General features: G+C 31.7%; 1 protein-coding gene and 1 non-coding gene across 3 annotated transcripts; one reads left to right on the top strand and one right to left on the bottom strand.

Moving 5' to 3' along the window:
- Positions 1–2889: 2889 nt before the first annotated feature.
- Positions 2890–5738, bottom strand: LOC112744655 (F-box/kelch-repeat protein At5g15710). Of its 2 annotated transcripts, XM_025794344.3 has the most exons (3): positions 5350–5541; positions 3743–5217; positions 3078–3537 (listed from the first exon to the last, which is right to left on the bottom strand). In XM_025794344.3, the coding sequence occupies exons 2-3, from the start codon at positions 5018–5020 to the stop codon at positions 3481–3483; spliced, it is 1335 nt and encodes a 444-aa protein (XP_025650129.1). In that variant the 5' UTR covers positions 5021–5217; positions 5350–5541; the 3' UTR covers positions 3078–3480. The 2 variants fall into 2 exon arrangements, with proteins under 2 accessions (XP_025650130.1, XP_025650129.1); XM_025794345.3 differs by having other exon boundaries at positions 2890–5217; positions 5350–5738.
- Positions 5739–10096: 4358 nt separating this feature from the next.
- On the top strand, positions 10097–10170 carry TRNAV-CAC (transfer RNA valine (anticodon CAC)). The gene has a single exon. It is a non-coding gene; the product is annotated as a tRNA-Val (tRNA).
- The last annotated feature ends 2854 nt before the right edge of the window (positions 10171–13024 follow it).

Consider the following 13024-nt stretch of genomic DNA (forward strand, 5'->3'; position numbering starts at 1 on the left):
AATAATTAATCTTTCATTTTATCATTTTAAAATTTTTCCCATTTAGAGAATTTTTTTCATAAATATATAATTCTCACTAATCCATCTACTTCTATGTGCCCTTCGAATTAAAATTCTACATATTATTCAAGCATGAATAAATGAATAAGTATAGGGAATTCATTTTAAATTAATCAACATTGGTCATTAATTCTTTTATTTTTGTAACCTTTTGTTAATTTAAAATTTAGAGTTCAGAATAGAGTTTATAATTTAGAATTTAAGATTAAAGATAAAAATTGAAAATTAAAAAAATATTAATATTGACTACAAAGGTTATTTCCCTAATTAATCCCTTTAAACATATATAGAAGGATTTTATTATGAATGTATTAACTTAAAAAATTACTATAAATGGAAGTATATAGTATATAATTGGGACATTCTATTGTACAGATTGAAGTGGTATAGAGAGAGTATAAATTTTTTTTATAGTTATTTTTTATTATTTTATTATTATTCAAAATATAGAATTATAGATCCTACCTTTATCAATCTTTCTTTCATCCTATTAAAGAAAAAATCTGTAAACTTACATCTTTACTATATAATTCACTTATATAATTAGGTGATTTTTGTTGTGGAGAAAAGCATGGTCAAATAAAATCTGTAACGCATGTACGTACGGAAGTGGTGCTTTTGAGGAGTGGTGGCAATAGGCATGTAGAAATTTACAAGTGTGAAATGTGAACCAGCTACAATGTAAAAACTAAATACTAAAAAGTATATATAGAGTCCAATTTTCAAAGAAATGAAAATCTGTTTGGCTTTTAAGAACATACGCACATGCTTTGCTAAATTGCCGCCAAAACTTGTAGTAATAATTAATAACCCAAGAAAAGATTCCCCTTATTATAGACAACAATTTATTATTATTTTTCTTTATTTTTAATATTATTTTGTTATAGTTGCATAATTTTAAAATTGTGATTATTGTAAATATAATATCTCTTGAAAGGTTCCAAAGGCAAGATCGAATGAAAATCTCTTGTTGACTAATCTGTTGACTCAAATCCTGATAGAAGTGTAGTGTAGTTCTTCCAAGAATTAAAAATGGTAGAAACTGTAGTTAACTTTATGTGAAGTTGATAACTAAGAATTATTAAATAATTTGATAGTTTGACTAAATTATCATCTAACTATTTTCAGTTATTAATTTCACACGAAGTTAACTGCATCTGAGCTTCTACCGTTAAAAATAGTGGTTTTCATAAATATTTTTTGACCATGTTTGCATTGCATTTTTATTTTTAGATTTTTGTCAAAAAAAGAAAAAAAAAGTAAAAGTAGAAAATAGAATTTTATTAATTTTTCTTTTTTCTTTGAAAAATCATATTGAAGTAAAAATATAAACTAAACACATCCTTAAATTTTCCATCATTTAAATCATTCTACTATGCTATCAATATTCAATATATCTCACAATATTATATTGGCCTCAATTCAGAATTATTAAAAACATGTTGAAAAGTGAATTGTTATGCAATTTAAAGAAAAAAAAAAGGTACAATATTACAAGAAAAAAGGTACATGATCAATTAGATCTAAGAAAGTCATCAAAAGAAAAATACAAATGAAGGAAAAAGATTGAGTGTTTCACCTTATTCTTATTGTGATAACTTTTATATTACGGCTAAAAGTACATTTAAACATTAGGGTATGTAAGTCTGTGTTTATTTATAAAAATAAGACATTAAAATAAAGATACAGAAATATAAACTTGTGTTTAGCAAATGAGATATAAACAAAAATATTGTGTCCAAATACATTGAATTAATATATTTTGTATATAGAATTTATTTTTTATATTTTTTAAATTATTTTTATTAATTTTTTATTATTATATATTTTTTTAATTTTTTTAAATAAAAAAAATAAAAATAAATTATATTTTTATAATTTATTTTATTTTATTATTAAACAAAATATAAAAATACTAAATTTTATATTTTTATTTTTTATATATTATTCTATCATAAAAAAACAACAAACGCAGCCTAAAAACGTTTCAGAGGTGAACAAAACTCAAACAAGTACATTGATGTTGGTACAAATGGTTAGGTTCTGGAACTTTCTTTTTTTTTTTTTTTTTTTTCTGGACTTGATTAGGTTCTGGAACTTGATTCGTACTTTTCTAAGTAATATGAAAAATTCTTTGGTACTCTTGGTATAAATTATCTCTTGCAGGTACTTATCCATTAGTTGAATGATATCATTAATAAGTATTTATAATCAAACCATTTTAGTATATATGACAAATCTATTAGAGAGAATAAATCCTTGTATTTACTCTTAAAATATTTAAGAATGGCTCAAGTAATATATAGCAGTCAATCTCAATTCCACGTATATGAAAAGAGAGTTTTTGAGATGATAGATTGGCCAAGGAGATATATAATTTTCCTTTTGCATAATGTGGAAACCACAGAATGCCTCAAACATAAGCAGGGAAGTTAAAACCAATGTATGATTAATGTCTACAATGCATAATCACTGAAACCTCAACTTCCTGAAATCACATCATGCAGTGTGTTTCTCCAAATGCAATGAACACTAGGCCAGAGAACCAGCCATGACCCCCTTTTCCCTTCCTCTTCAAGTTGTCAAATGTCAAAGGTTAATCTCAAATGTAGAAATGACAGTGAGATCTAACCATTTCCAACTTATGATCTATATGATTGGAATGCAAACATAGGAAATAAAACATGGTGCTGACCAAACCACCACCAACAATAATTAATAGTAACAAATTAGGAAAGAGCAAAAGTGTGTGAAAAATGTATCTGCTTTCACAAAGCTCTTATCAAACTTGGGAAACTAGATCACATATTCTTCCCTATGAATCAACAATTTCACAAATGGTGGAGTGATAATTCCATACCTTTCTCCTTGAACACTACTGAGTACTGAGAAGAGATTGCAAAAGAATGGAAGCAAGAAACAGTAGCTCCCACATTCCATTTGAATATCTTCTCTATACTTTTGAACATTTTTTTGTTTACAGCAGATACTATATAACTAGTATACAAAATAACAACTCAGTTAAACCAATTTCTATAATTTGGTCAGGATCAATTTCCCAGAATTACAAAGTAAATCATGTTCTGAATCAGGGGAAAGGAAAAATCAGCAGGACGAAGAAAAGAACAAGTTGAGGATAATTCATTTACATGAGAAAGTTACATAATGTTACCGTTCAAGAGAAGCTTCGAAACAGTTATATTACACCGGTAAGCCAGCATGCATGGAAGCAGTTAACAGTTTAAGAGGCGTGATTTCGATATCCACACATTCAAGCAGTAATCATCATCACGGAAGAGAATACCTTCATAAAATTGTGTCCCAAAAGTCATCGCGGTACATGTATCAATACCCTTGTCTGGAAATTTATAAACATTCCTCCAGCTGTGTGCATCAACACCAGATCTTAGTCACATTGTGTCAGTATCTCCATAAAGGTGTTTCACTTTTGATTCCATTCAAAAAGCTTATAACGAGCTGCACATATGGACACAGGCATGCTTTTAGATGTAAGATATGTAACTGACAAACAAATCAATCCGTTGTGGTGAATATCGCTATCAACAGTTAGAGAGAATGTCATGACAAAAAATGCATCGACAAAATGATCTCTGGTAAACCTCTGCCACAAGACTTTAGTTTAGTATATCGACGCATCAAACCTTGGCTTGTAGAAACATACTTGATTGTTATATGACTGAAGAGCACACCCACCGATCCAAGACCAGATCTTTTTATCGACATCAAAGAGAAGACCCTTCCCTTGGTTCCAAGATGTGAAGCAGATTAAATTGTCCTGGCCAAAACATTCGAATCTCTCAGCTGATAGTCTCAACAAAGCACGAAAATACTTGGGGGGCATCCTGTTGATCTCCACCCATGTAATTTTGGCATGATCCAATTCCCAAATTCTCATACTCTGTAGAGTACTATAAAGACCGATCCTTCCGACAAGAAAAAGACGCTTCTGGGTACCGGCAACCAAATATCCATCTAATAACGATCGTGGAAATTTAGCTGGAATATGTTCCCAGCCTCCCGTATCTAGTCTATACATCATCAAACCAAGTGGCGAAAGGGTTTCCAAGTACAATCTGGAGTCGCAATAGGCCATCTTTGACGAGCAGAGATTAACTGCAGGCATTATCTGATGAACTGACCAACTGTCTGCCTTCGAATCATAAACTTCAGTTGGCAGTGACTTGTCACCATATATATCACTTGTGGCTATAACTTTAAATGATCGATCCATCCGATCAACAACCATTATCAGTTGCCTTTGCTGATTGTAATGCATGCTCGGCAACACTCTCCAAGCTTGTGTGAGGGGATTGCAAACCAGAGTTTTAAATGTCAGCCCATCATGCCCTGAAAAGCACACGAGACCACCGGAAGAACCAACCAACCAGAACGCCCACTGCGGCAAAAATGTAAAAGGTATTCGGTACCAAGTTTTCAAGGGCAAGCTAAAGACTGAACATTGAGGGATCTGTGAGTTCTTCCAAAATGTGAGAAGACAAGGCCCGTGGGATGGAACACTTGAATGGAATTTCAGAAAACTACTGTCTTGAAGCAGTGAATTCCACCGTTTACACACTGAACGAAGCCGGAAAATCAGAAATGGGGGAACCCTAGCTAAGATCTCGTGCAATAAGTCCTCAGGCAGCATTGCCCAAATACTATCCTCCATCAGAACATCAGCATGCACTGCTTTACCAAATGTAGCAAGTGTTTCTTCATCTAAACCCCTTGGTTTCGTCTTAACAACCTTCTGCCGCGAAGGGCTAGTGTTCCTTGAGCCGGCACGACCAATAGGACTAGTATTCCTTGACCCACCACCACACCTTGGAGGGGAAGCTTGCTTATAGCATCTCCCATCTCCATAAAAACCTCCATTTTCTACTAATTGACCACTACACTCACCAGAACCTGCTTCAGAAGAATGCTCAATACAATCCATATTACTCCAATTCCTTGAAATCCCTAAAAACCCCAATACCCCCAAATCAAACAAGATTCCAGATTCAGATTACTGTTCCAGCATCACAACGACCAAAATATATACAGACACGGTTTCAATTTCAAATCACTGCTAACCCCAGAGTTCAAAATTCCGAAGCAATCCCAGAAATGTTATCCCAGATCAAGATCCAAAACCTTCATCAATAGTCAAACGATGAATATTACATGCCCCAGAGACCCAGATGAAAATATACATAAATTCAACAAAAATAAATTTTTTATTCTTTATTTTGAATGAATCAGCAGAGAATAGCAAGGTGTATTTACCTCAGATTCGGGAATGATGCAGTTCCTGTTGATGATGAAGAAAACAGTTGCAAGAGAACATAGATTCTGAATTTCTGACATGAACATGTGTAAGGAACAATCAAACGAGGTTCATGTTAGACTCTCTCTCTATCTGTTTCTCTCTCTAGTTGTGTTTGATTTACTTTGTCACTATTTGACAAAGGGAACAACAAAATTCAAGAGATTACTGTGTGGTACAGTTATACAGTTCGAACAACCACACCGTGCTCAGCCAATGAATTCTTGCCACGTCGACATTGTTAATCATATTGCTATTTCATTTACGCTATGTTTGTTACGGTGGAAAATAGGAGGGATTTGATATGGGGGGAAAGAAATAGAAAGGAAATAAATATTTTCACTTGTTTGGTTTTGAAAGAATATGGGAAGGAAAAATATAACAGTAGCAAAAAGTGATGTGGGGCCCAGTAAAAATTTTTCTTCCCAACTAAGGGGAGAAAACGGAAGGAAAACTCATTTGTTCATTCCATTTTATCATTCCAAACATATCTATGGAAATTAAATTTCATTTTTATTTCTTTTCTTTTTATTTCTTTTCACTCAATTTCTCTCCTTCCTATTTCTTTCCACTCCCAAACAAAGCATTAAGAATTATAAAGGAGTAACACTAGAGATAGAGACCAAATTGTTTCGGCTTTAATTTTTAAAAATTATTTTATTTATTTTAAATTTTTTATAAAATAAACCTTTTTTAAAATTAAAAAATTAATATTATGTTATTAAAAGTTAATTTTTTATATTTTTCTTAGAAAAAATATCTCTTAACGATTGTGGATAATAATTTAACTTTTATATATTCAGATTTCTACATATCAGAGTTCAATAGAAATATAGAATCACATAAGGAACTTCTCACAAGAGTTTACATAATAAGCTGTTGAGTTTAAATTTATTTTTGAAAATTTTCCACCACTTTTTTCATATTTGTGATGTTGATTTATTTTTTTATTGGTGAGGGTTGCTTTAATTTTATTTAATCTTGTGTTGAAAAAATAAAAACCATATAATAGGAAATAAAAATGAATAACTATTATATGTATATATGATGAGTGTATGATTATTATGAATTATGAATTATTAATAATTATTAAAATCATAACTAAATATGTGGTAGGGGTGCAATAAGCTGGTTTATGAGATGGCGGATAATGATGGCTAGTTGTGAATTGTGGAAGCAGAGAGTGTAATGAAAAACATCACAAAAAAGAAGAATACATATGAAGTTTTTGTTGTTATTGGGTCCACTGTTGGTGGTGTTCATTTTGATATTCACCTAACTTCTCGTGGTTGCTCAAACTTTAAACTTAGCTACATTAAAGAAGTAAAGAAAAATAAATACATAAATTTAGAGAGAAGACTAAAGTTCATCGAGAACTTTGGAAGTTTCTTTTAGTAATTATATTATTTTATAACTGGATTGTATTCTCACCTTAAGTAATTTTTTTTTATAATTAAAACTCACGAAGCTTCTCTAAGCAGGGATGTGAGGTGAGACAAACCAAAGTATTTAAATACAAGACTACTAACAATAATATAAATACAAAGTTAAGCCAACCTTTCCTAATCTTTCTCTAGTATTTAGTTTTTCCAACCAATTCTAACACTAAATATGCTGACGTAATACATTCTGGTATCAATTTGTATATTTTTTTTTCAGTCATCTTTTAAGAAAAATCTTATATAATTAATCATACATAATTAATAGTTATAATTATTTATATTGAGATTTCTCAATAATTCTAATATTCTACCTTATATCTTTTAAGTAATTATTATTATGATTACTTTTTGTATTTCAGTGAGTCAAAAATTTTAATACTAGGTGATTTGCTATTACGACCATGTATTTTGCTTGCACTGGTATACAATTGGGTTTAAGCATGATTGAAGCAATCCCAAAATATCAACCCTCATAGTCCAATTTTATTTGTTTCTTATTTGTTCATACTCTAGCCTAAAGATTAAAACTATGACCCAAAATGAATAGATCATCTTGGTCAAGCCCAAAAAAAAGCCTTCTTCCACTACTTATTACTTATCATCCACATGAGAATATCTATACAAAGTAGGTTAACTTCTCATGCAATAAGGAGAGAAATTACTTATTAATTATTATCTACAGATGAAGATTCAGTCATCACTCTATTAAATTTAGGTATTTTTCAATCTATTTTATACATAATTAATTTAAACTCTTATTGACTTAGATATTAAAATTTTTAACAAGTATCTTTTATCTTTCATTTTAAAACTTATGTAAAATCATATAAAATACTTTTATATTTATCCATCCTTTTTTAAGTGATGATAAATTTTATTGAAAGAGAAATTTCATTTTTAAAATTTTTTTTTATCCTCTCAAAAGTGTTTAAAATATTCGTTTAATTTTAATAAATAACATAGGATATTAGAATGAATTATATTATGTAAAATAAGTGAATATTCTAAAAGTATTTTGTTAATTACTTATTTAAATACACTTACATATTTCCTCTTTTAATAATTACTCGTTTAAATACCAAATTCCATTTATTAATTTCAGAAAAAGTATATAACTGTTTCTTGCATAAATTAATTTATGAATGGAAGTAATAATAGAAATGTACAACTATATTGTGGTTTAGCGTGTATTCTACAAATGTGGACCTGTTGAAGTTAGTAACCTGCAAAACGCAAGTTATATTTTGTCTAACCGAAAATCAAAAAGCTGAGACACCTGCAAAACGCAAGATACATTTTGCATGAATCAAAAATAAGAAAGCTGCAATAAGCTGCAAAATGCAGCTTCCAATTGGCAGCTGACCAGATCAAAACGCAAGTTGCGTTATTCTCAATTGTATGCACGCCATACATGTTGGAGAAGAGTGTTGAGGTGGTGTTTAAAACACAAAACGCAACGAGAAGGGGGTGTTACTGAAGAGTGAAGAGTGTTGTGTGAGGATTGTGCAGAGAGGGATTTGGAAGGGTTTGAGGAAGCTTGTGGGAGGAAGAAGAGTAGAAAGCTTAGGCCAATTTATTGCCAACAATAATTAATTATTATATTTTTAAATACATATATGAAGAGACACATCCAGAAAATATATCTAGAAATACATTTTTATTAAACACAGCAGTAAAAAAGATATTTTAATTAGACACATTTACAAAGACACTTCAATTAAACACAGTTATAAATAAGAGTTGGTAGAAGTTGGTAGAAATACTGTTGGTAACGTAGCAGGATTGAATAAAAAATTGTTAGCCATTACAGAATACTGTATAATAATAATTATTATTTTCTAAAAATAAATAATAAATAAATATTTATTATTTTTTAATAATTTATTATTATTTTTAATAATTTATTATTATTTTATAAGATAATAATAATGCTATTTATTTATTGTTGCTTTTTTTTGAATAAATTATAACGGATATTATTTAGAATCTAATAATTATCATTTTTTTTTCAGGCTATCAGGAATTTGTTGCTCAAAAAACTCAATCTGCTAGACACTTTTAACGAGGTAGCTGCAGTGGCACTAGCATTGATTGAGTTTCAACACGTTTCGCTAGTAGATGAAATGAGAGGCCATTCTGCGCTACTGAGTGCCTTGGTGGAACGCTTGAGGTCGGAGACTCACACATTTCATCTTCCGGTCAATGAAGTGACGGTGACGCTGGAAGATGTGAGCTATATTCTTGGTCTCCCGATTAATGGGGAGGTCGTTACGGGTAGATCAGACAGCAATCACCAGTTTTTGGTGGAGAACTGCGTTGCGTGTTTTGGTCGGGAGCCCAGTCCGCAAGATCACGTATTGAGGAAGGTTAATCTTGCATGGGTCCGACGGTGTAGAGACATTGAGCTGTGTGACACTCAGGAGTCTGTTGAGCGGTACATCCGGGCGCACATTTTCTGCGTACTCGGAACAGTTGTATTTTCGGATAAGTTGACCACTTCATTAAACTCGAAGTTTATACCGCTACTTCGGGATTTCCACCGGATTTCAGCATACAGTTGGGGGCAACCAGTCTGGCACACTTATACAGATCATTGTGTTGTGCATCACGATACAACTGTAAAGAGATAGATGACCCACTGATACTGCTTTTTGTTTGGGCGTGTGAGCGTATGCCGCTCCTGGCACCTATACCCCGCGATCAGCTTGGCGATGTTGGTATTCCACTTGCGCAACGGTATTGTTTATTATTATTATTATTGCGCATAAAAGACGGAACACCAAACAGGTGTTGGCTTACAATCGCATTCGCTTCATTTTGCACCGCCGGATTGTCTGCCAAGTTTCCGTCATTGTATTCGTCATCGACTTCATAGTTAGCTTCGAACTCCTCTTCACCGTCATTATTATCTTCTTCCCAATCTATATCCCTTAGCTCGTCAACATTGACCTCCTCGCCGACCACGCCCAACCCTGACTGCTGTTCAAACTCAACGTACAGCTCTATCATCGGCACGTGAAATTGGGTTTGTTGATAAATACGCAACATCTGCTGCATACTGGTATCGTCAGTGATGGGCATTATTTAAAACTGTATTAGCCTACCAAATACTTGCACAGGATTTTTGTATAAAAGGTTGGTCACTCTTTTCAAAATGTGGCTTTGAATGTTATTACAAAGCTCATTTTACAACTCGATAAAACTCATGGTACATGGAATAGCAAATGACAACAGACATTCACAAACAAAAATAACTCCTTCAGTTGTCTGGGTGGTGTAGTTGGTTATTACGCTAGTCTCACACACTAGAGATCCCCGATTCGAACCCGGGCTCAGACATGTTTTTTTCCTCATTTCCTTCAACGTTACGGTTTTTTTTTGGGCCGGGTAAGGTGGGATGTGTAACACCCTAATTCTTTTAAACTGAGTTAAGCTTTATTTGGGTTATACTTAGTAGCTGATATTCAAAACCTTGCGAAATTTTTCTTTTAAAACAAATGTGAAATATTTATATAAAATAATTTATAGATAAAAATATTGAATAACTAGTTTTTATTAGAATATTTACTAGTTGAAAAATATAAGTGGATCTGAAAATACTAACATGAAAAACAACGTGCTAAATTATGAAGGCACAACAATGACAAGCTTTACTCATACCAAACAAAAAAGAAAACATAATAGTTACAATTGCAATCAGTCAATAAGGATAAAACAAGACACATAGGAAATCCTAATTCTCTTAATTTGTTTAACTATGGCTAACACAATCACATATTCTTCTTTTTTAAGGTAAACGTTTAATGTTTTGTATCTACGTCTTCGATAGCTTGCTCCCACTAGTGCACCTGTCTTTTCACCTCAACTGTATTGCTTCGTACTGCATCGTTCCTGAAGATGGTACGGAGAGGGGGGGTGAGAAACGAAAGTTTCTCAGTAGTTTATCTATATGGTGTCATCGTATCTATCCCCAGCCACTCCGAGTTTTAAAATAAAAACAGTGATAATGCAATGTTGTTCAATTATTATTTTCAAAAGTCCTTGTTAGTCGGAGTGGTGTGACTTTTAAATGCTTCTTATTTACTTATGTTATGACATGTGTAATGCATACAAAATGCCTATAGCGTTAAAACATATAAAGGTAACTCATAAACCTTGGTATGATGTTCTCACAGGCCATAAAGCAAGACAAAATAAATAATAAATAAGAAAAAAATAGTAACATTGTCATAGATAAGTCAAACAGAATAGATCTGAATAAAATAAAGATCTTAAACAATATCATACATCATACAAAAAGGAACTTTGGAAAAAGAAGGATCTTTGAATGCAATAATAAACATAATCATAAATAAAAAAAAAAGATAAAAGAAGAACAATCATGATCACTCTTTTCATTGCACTTTTCATTACTTTTTCTCGTGGCTTTTGTGGAAGGTATTGAGCTCAAACCGGTATAAAAAGTGGGAGTCCCCTTCCCTTACCGAAGGTTCTTATCCCAAACGTTTTGGCGATCACCTTCCCTTACCGAAGGATCATCTCGATCGATCACCTTCCCTTACCGAAGGATCATATCGATATCTTGTCTTTGGGGGTCACCTTCCCTTACCGAAGGATCATTCCCTCAGTTCAATTTACAATATAGGTTATTTAGACATACACAAGAAGGGAGTTATATCAACAAAGATATATTATTAATATAAAATTGATGGGATAGTCCCCTTCCCTTACCGAAGGTTCTTATCCCAAAGGTTTGTCGATCACCTTCCCTTACCGAAGGATCATCTCGATTATCTTGTCTTTGGGGGTCACCTTCCCTTACCGAAGGATCATTCCCTCAGTTCTTTAATGCACATAAGATTGTTATTATAATACATAATGCGTATGAAGGAAAGAGACATTCTACCATGACATGCAAATAAAGCTAATATCTATGTTCGAAAACATTTAAAACATGACATATAAAAATTAGCACAAAAACCCCCTACCTCGAGTGAAGTTCCGCTAGGTATTCTGATGTAAATAGATGCAGTTTGTTAGTGAAGAGAGACTTGTTTCATGGCTAGACTTTGTGTATACTAGAATATTTTTTATAGAAAAAGAGAATAGAATGAGAAGGAAAGGATCAAATAGCTCTCAGGTATGTGCAGATTATGTTAGGAGGCATTTAGGTGAAATCTTCAATCTGGATCGTCACTTTGTGAGCCCTATAACTTTTTCTACGTTTGGAATTTGGAATCAGCTATTAGAGACAAATTTATAGAGAATTGAATTAGCTTTAAAACGAATCTTAAACGAAGTCAATCGGATAACCACAGCTTGAGATATTCTTGAAATACTGTTAGTATGTCAGGCTGGCTGATAAGAGCGCGATTTTCTACTCTAAACTTGTAACCGATTTATCTACCTAATTTAATTTAAATTTGATTTTATACTGAACTTAAGGGATAGAGCTAGTATTCTTATCTTTTCATATAACTAAATATCATTCAAATATAATAAATATATAGAATTAATTATGGCTATATTTTAAAAGGTTGTTTATTGTCGGTTAGAGATTTACTACCACTAGTGCTTTCATGTGTTTAAATTTTAAATTCAAATCTTAAATCATTACCATTTTAATTAATTAATTAGTTATTAAATAAATGACTTGATTCAAAAAGTTGGGATGTTACATTCTCACCCCCTTAAAAAAAGAATTTTGTCCTCAAAATTCGCATATTCTAAGAACATACTAATCAACCTCATCTTATCCTAGTAGGTTTTATCTATCTTTTATCTACCTCTTTTCTTTTTATAGAAATATATGATAGTTCCTAACATACATAAGTTCTATCAATCCATACATTCAATCAAATCAAGTAAAGTTACAAAATAGTTCTATTATCTATTCTCATCATGAACTAACTAAATGCACTAAATGTGAATTAAACGTTTAAGTTTAATATGATTATATAAAATAGATTCACATGATAGATAATTTCATTTATTCTCTTTTTTTTTTATTATTCAAATACCAAAGGGAAAGAAAAGAAAAAACTAATCAAGAAAGCTAATGTCAAATCAAGCTAAGAAAAAACATGATAAACAAGGTCCGAAAAAGTAAAGATAATTAGTCTCATGCAAGTTAATTGCTTCACATTCTCTTCTTTCCTCGGATCAAAGAGGTAATAATAGTAACATAAAGAGC

This window comes from Arachis hypogaea, chromosome 14 (assembly GCF_003086295.3).
Source record: "Arachis hypogaea cultivar Tifrunner chromosome 14, arahy.Tifrunner.gnm2.J5K5, whole genome shotgun sequence".
Taxonomy (NCBI): domain Eukaryota; kingdom Viridiplantae; phylum Streptophyta; class Magnoliopsida; order Fabales; family Fabaceae; genus Arachis; species Arachis hypogaea.

Coding starts and splice junctions, on each gene's coding strand:
- LOC112744655 (XM_025794344.3), bottom strand. CDS start 5,020: ATGGATTGTATTGAGCATTCTTCTGAAGCAGGTTCTGGTGAGTGTAGT. Junction 3,538..3,742: donor TTCAGTCATATAACAATCAA/GTATGTTTCTAC, acceptor CCATATGTGCAG/CTCGTTATAAGCTTTTTGAA.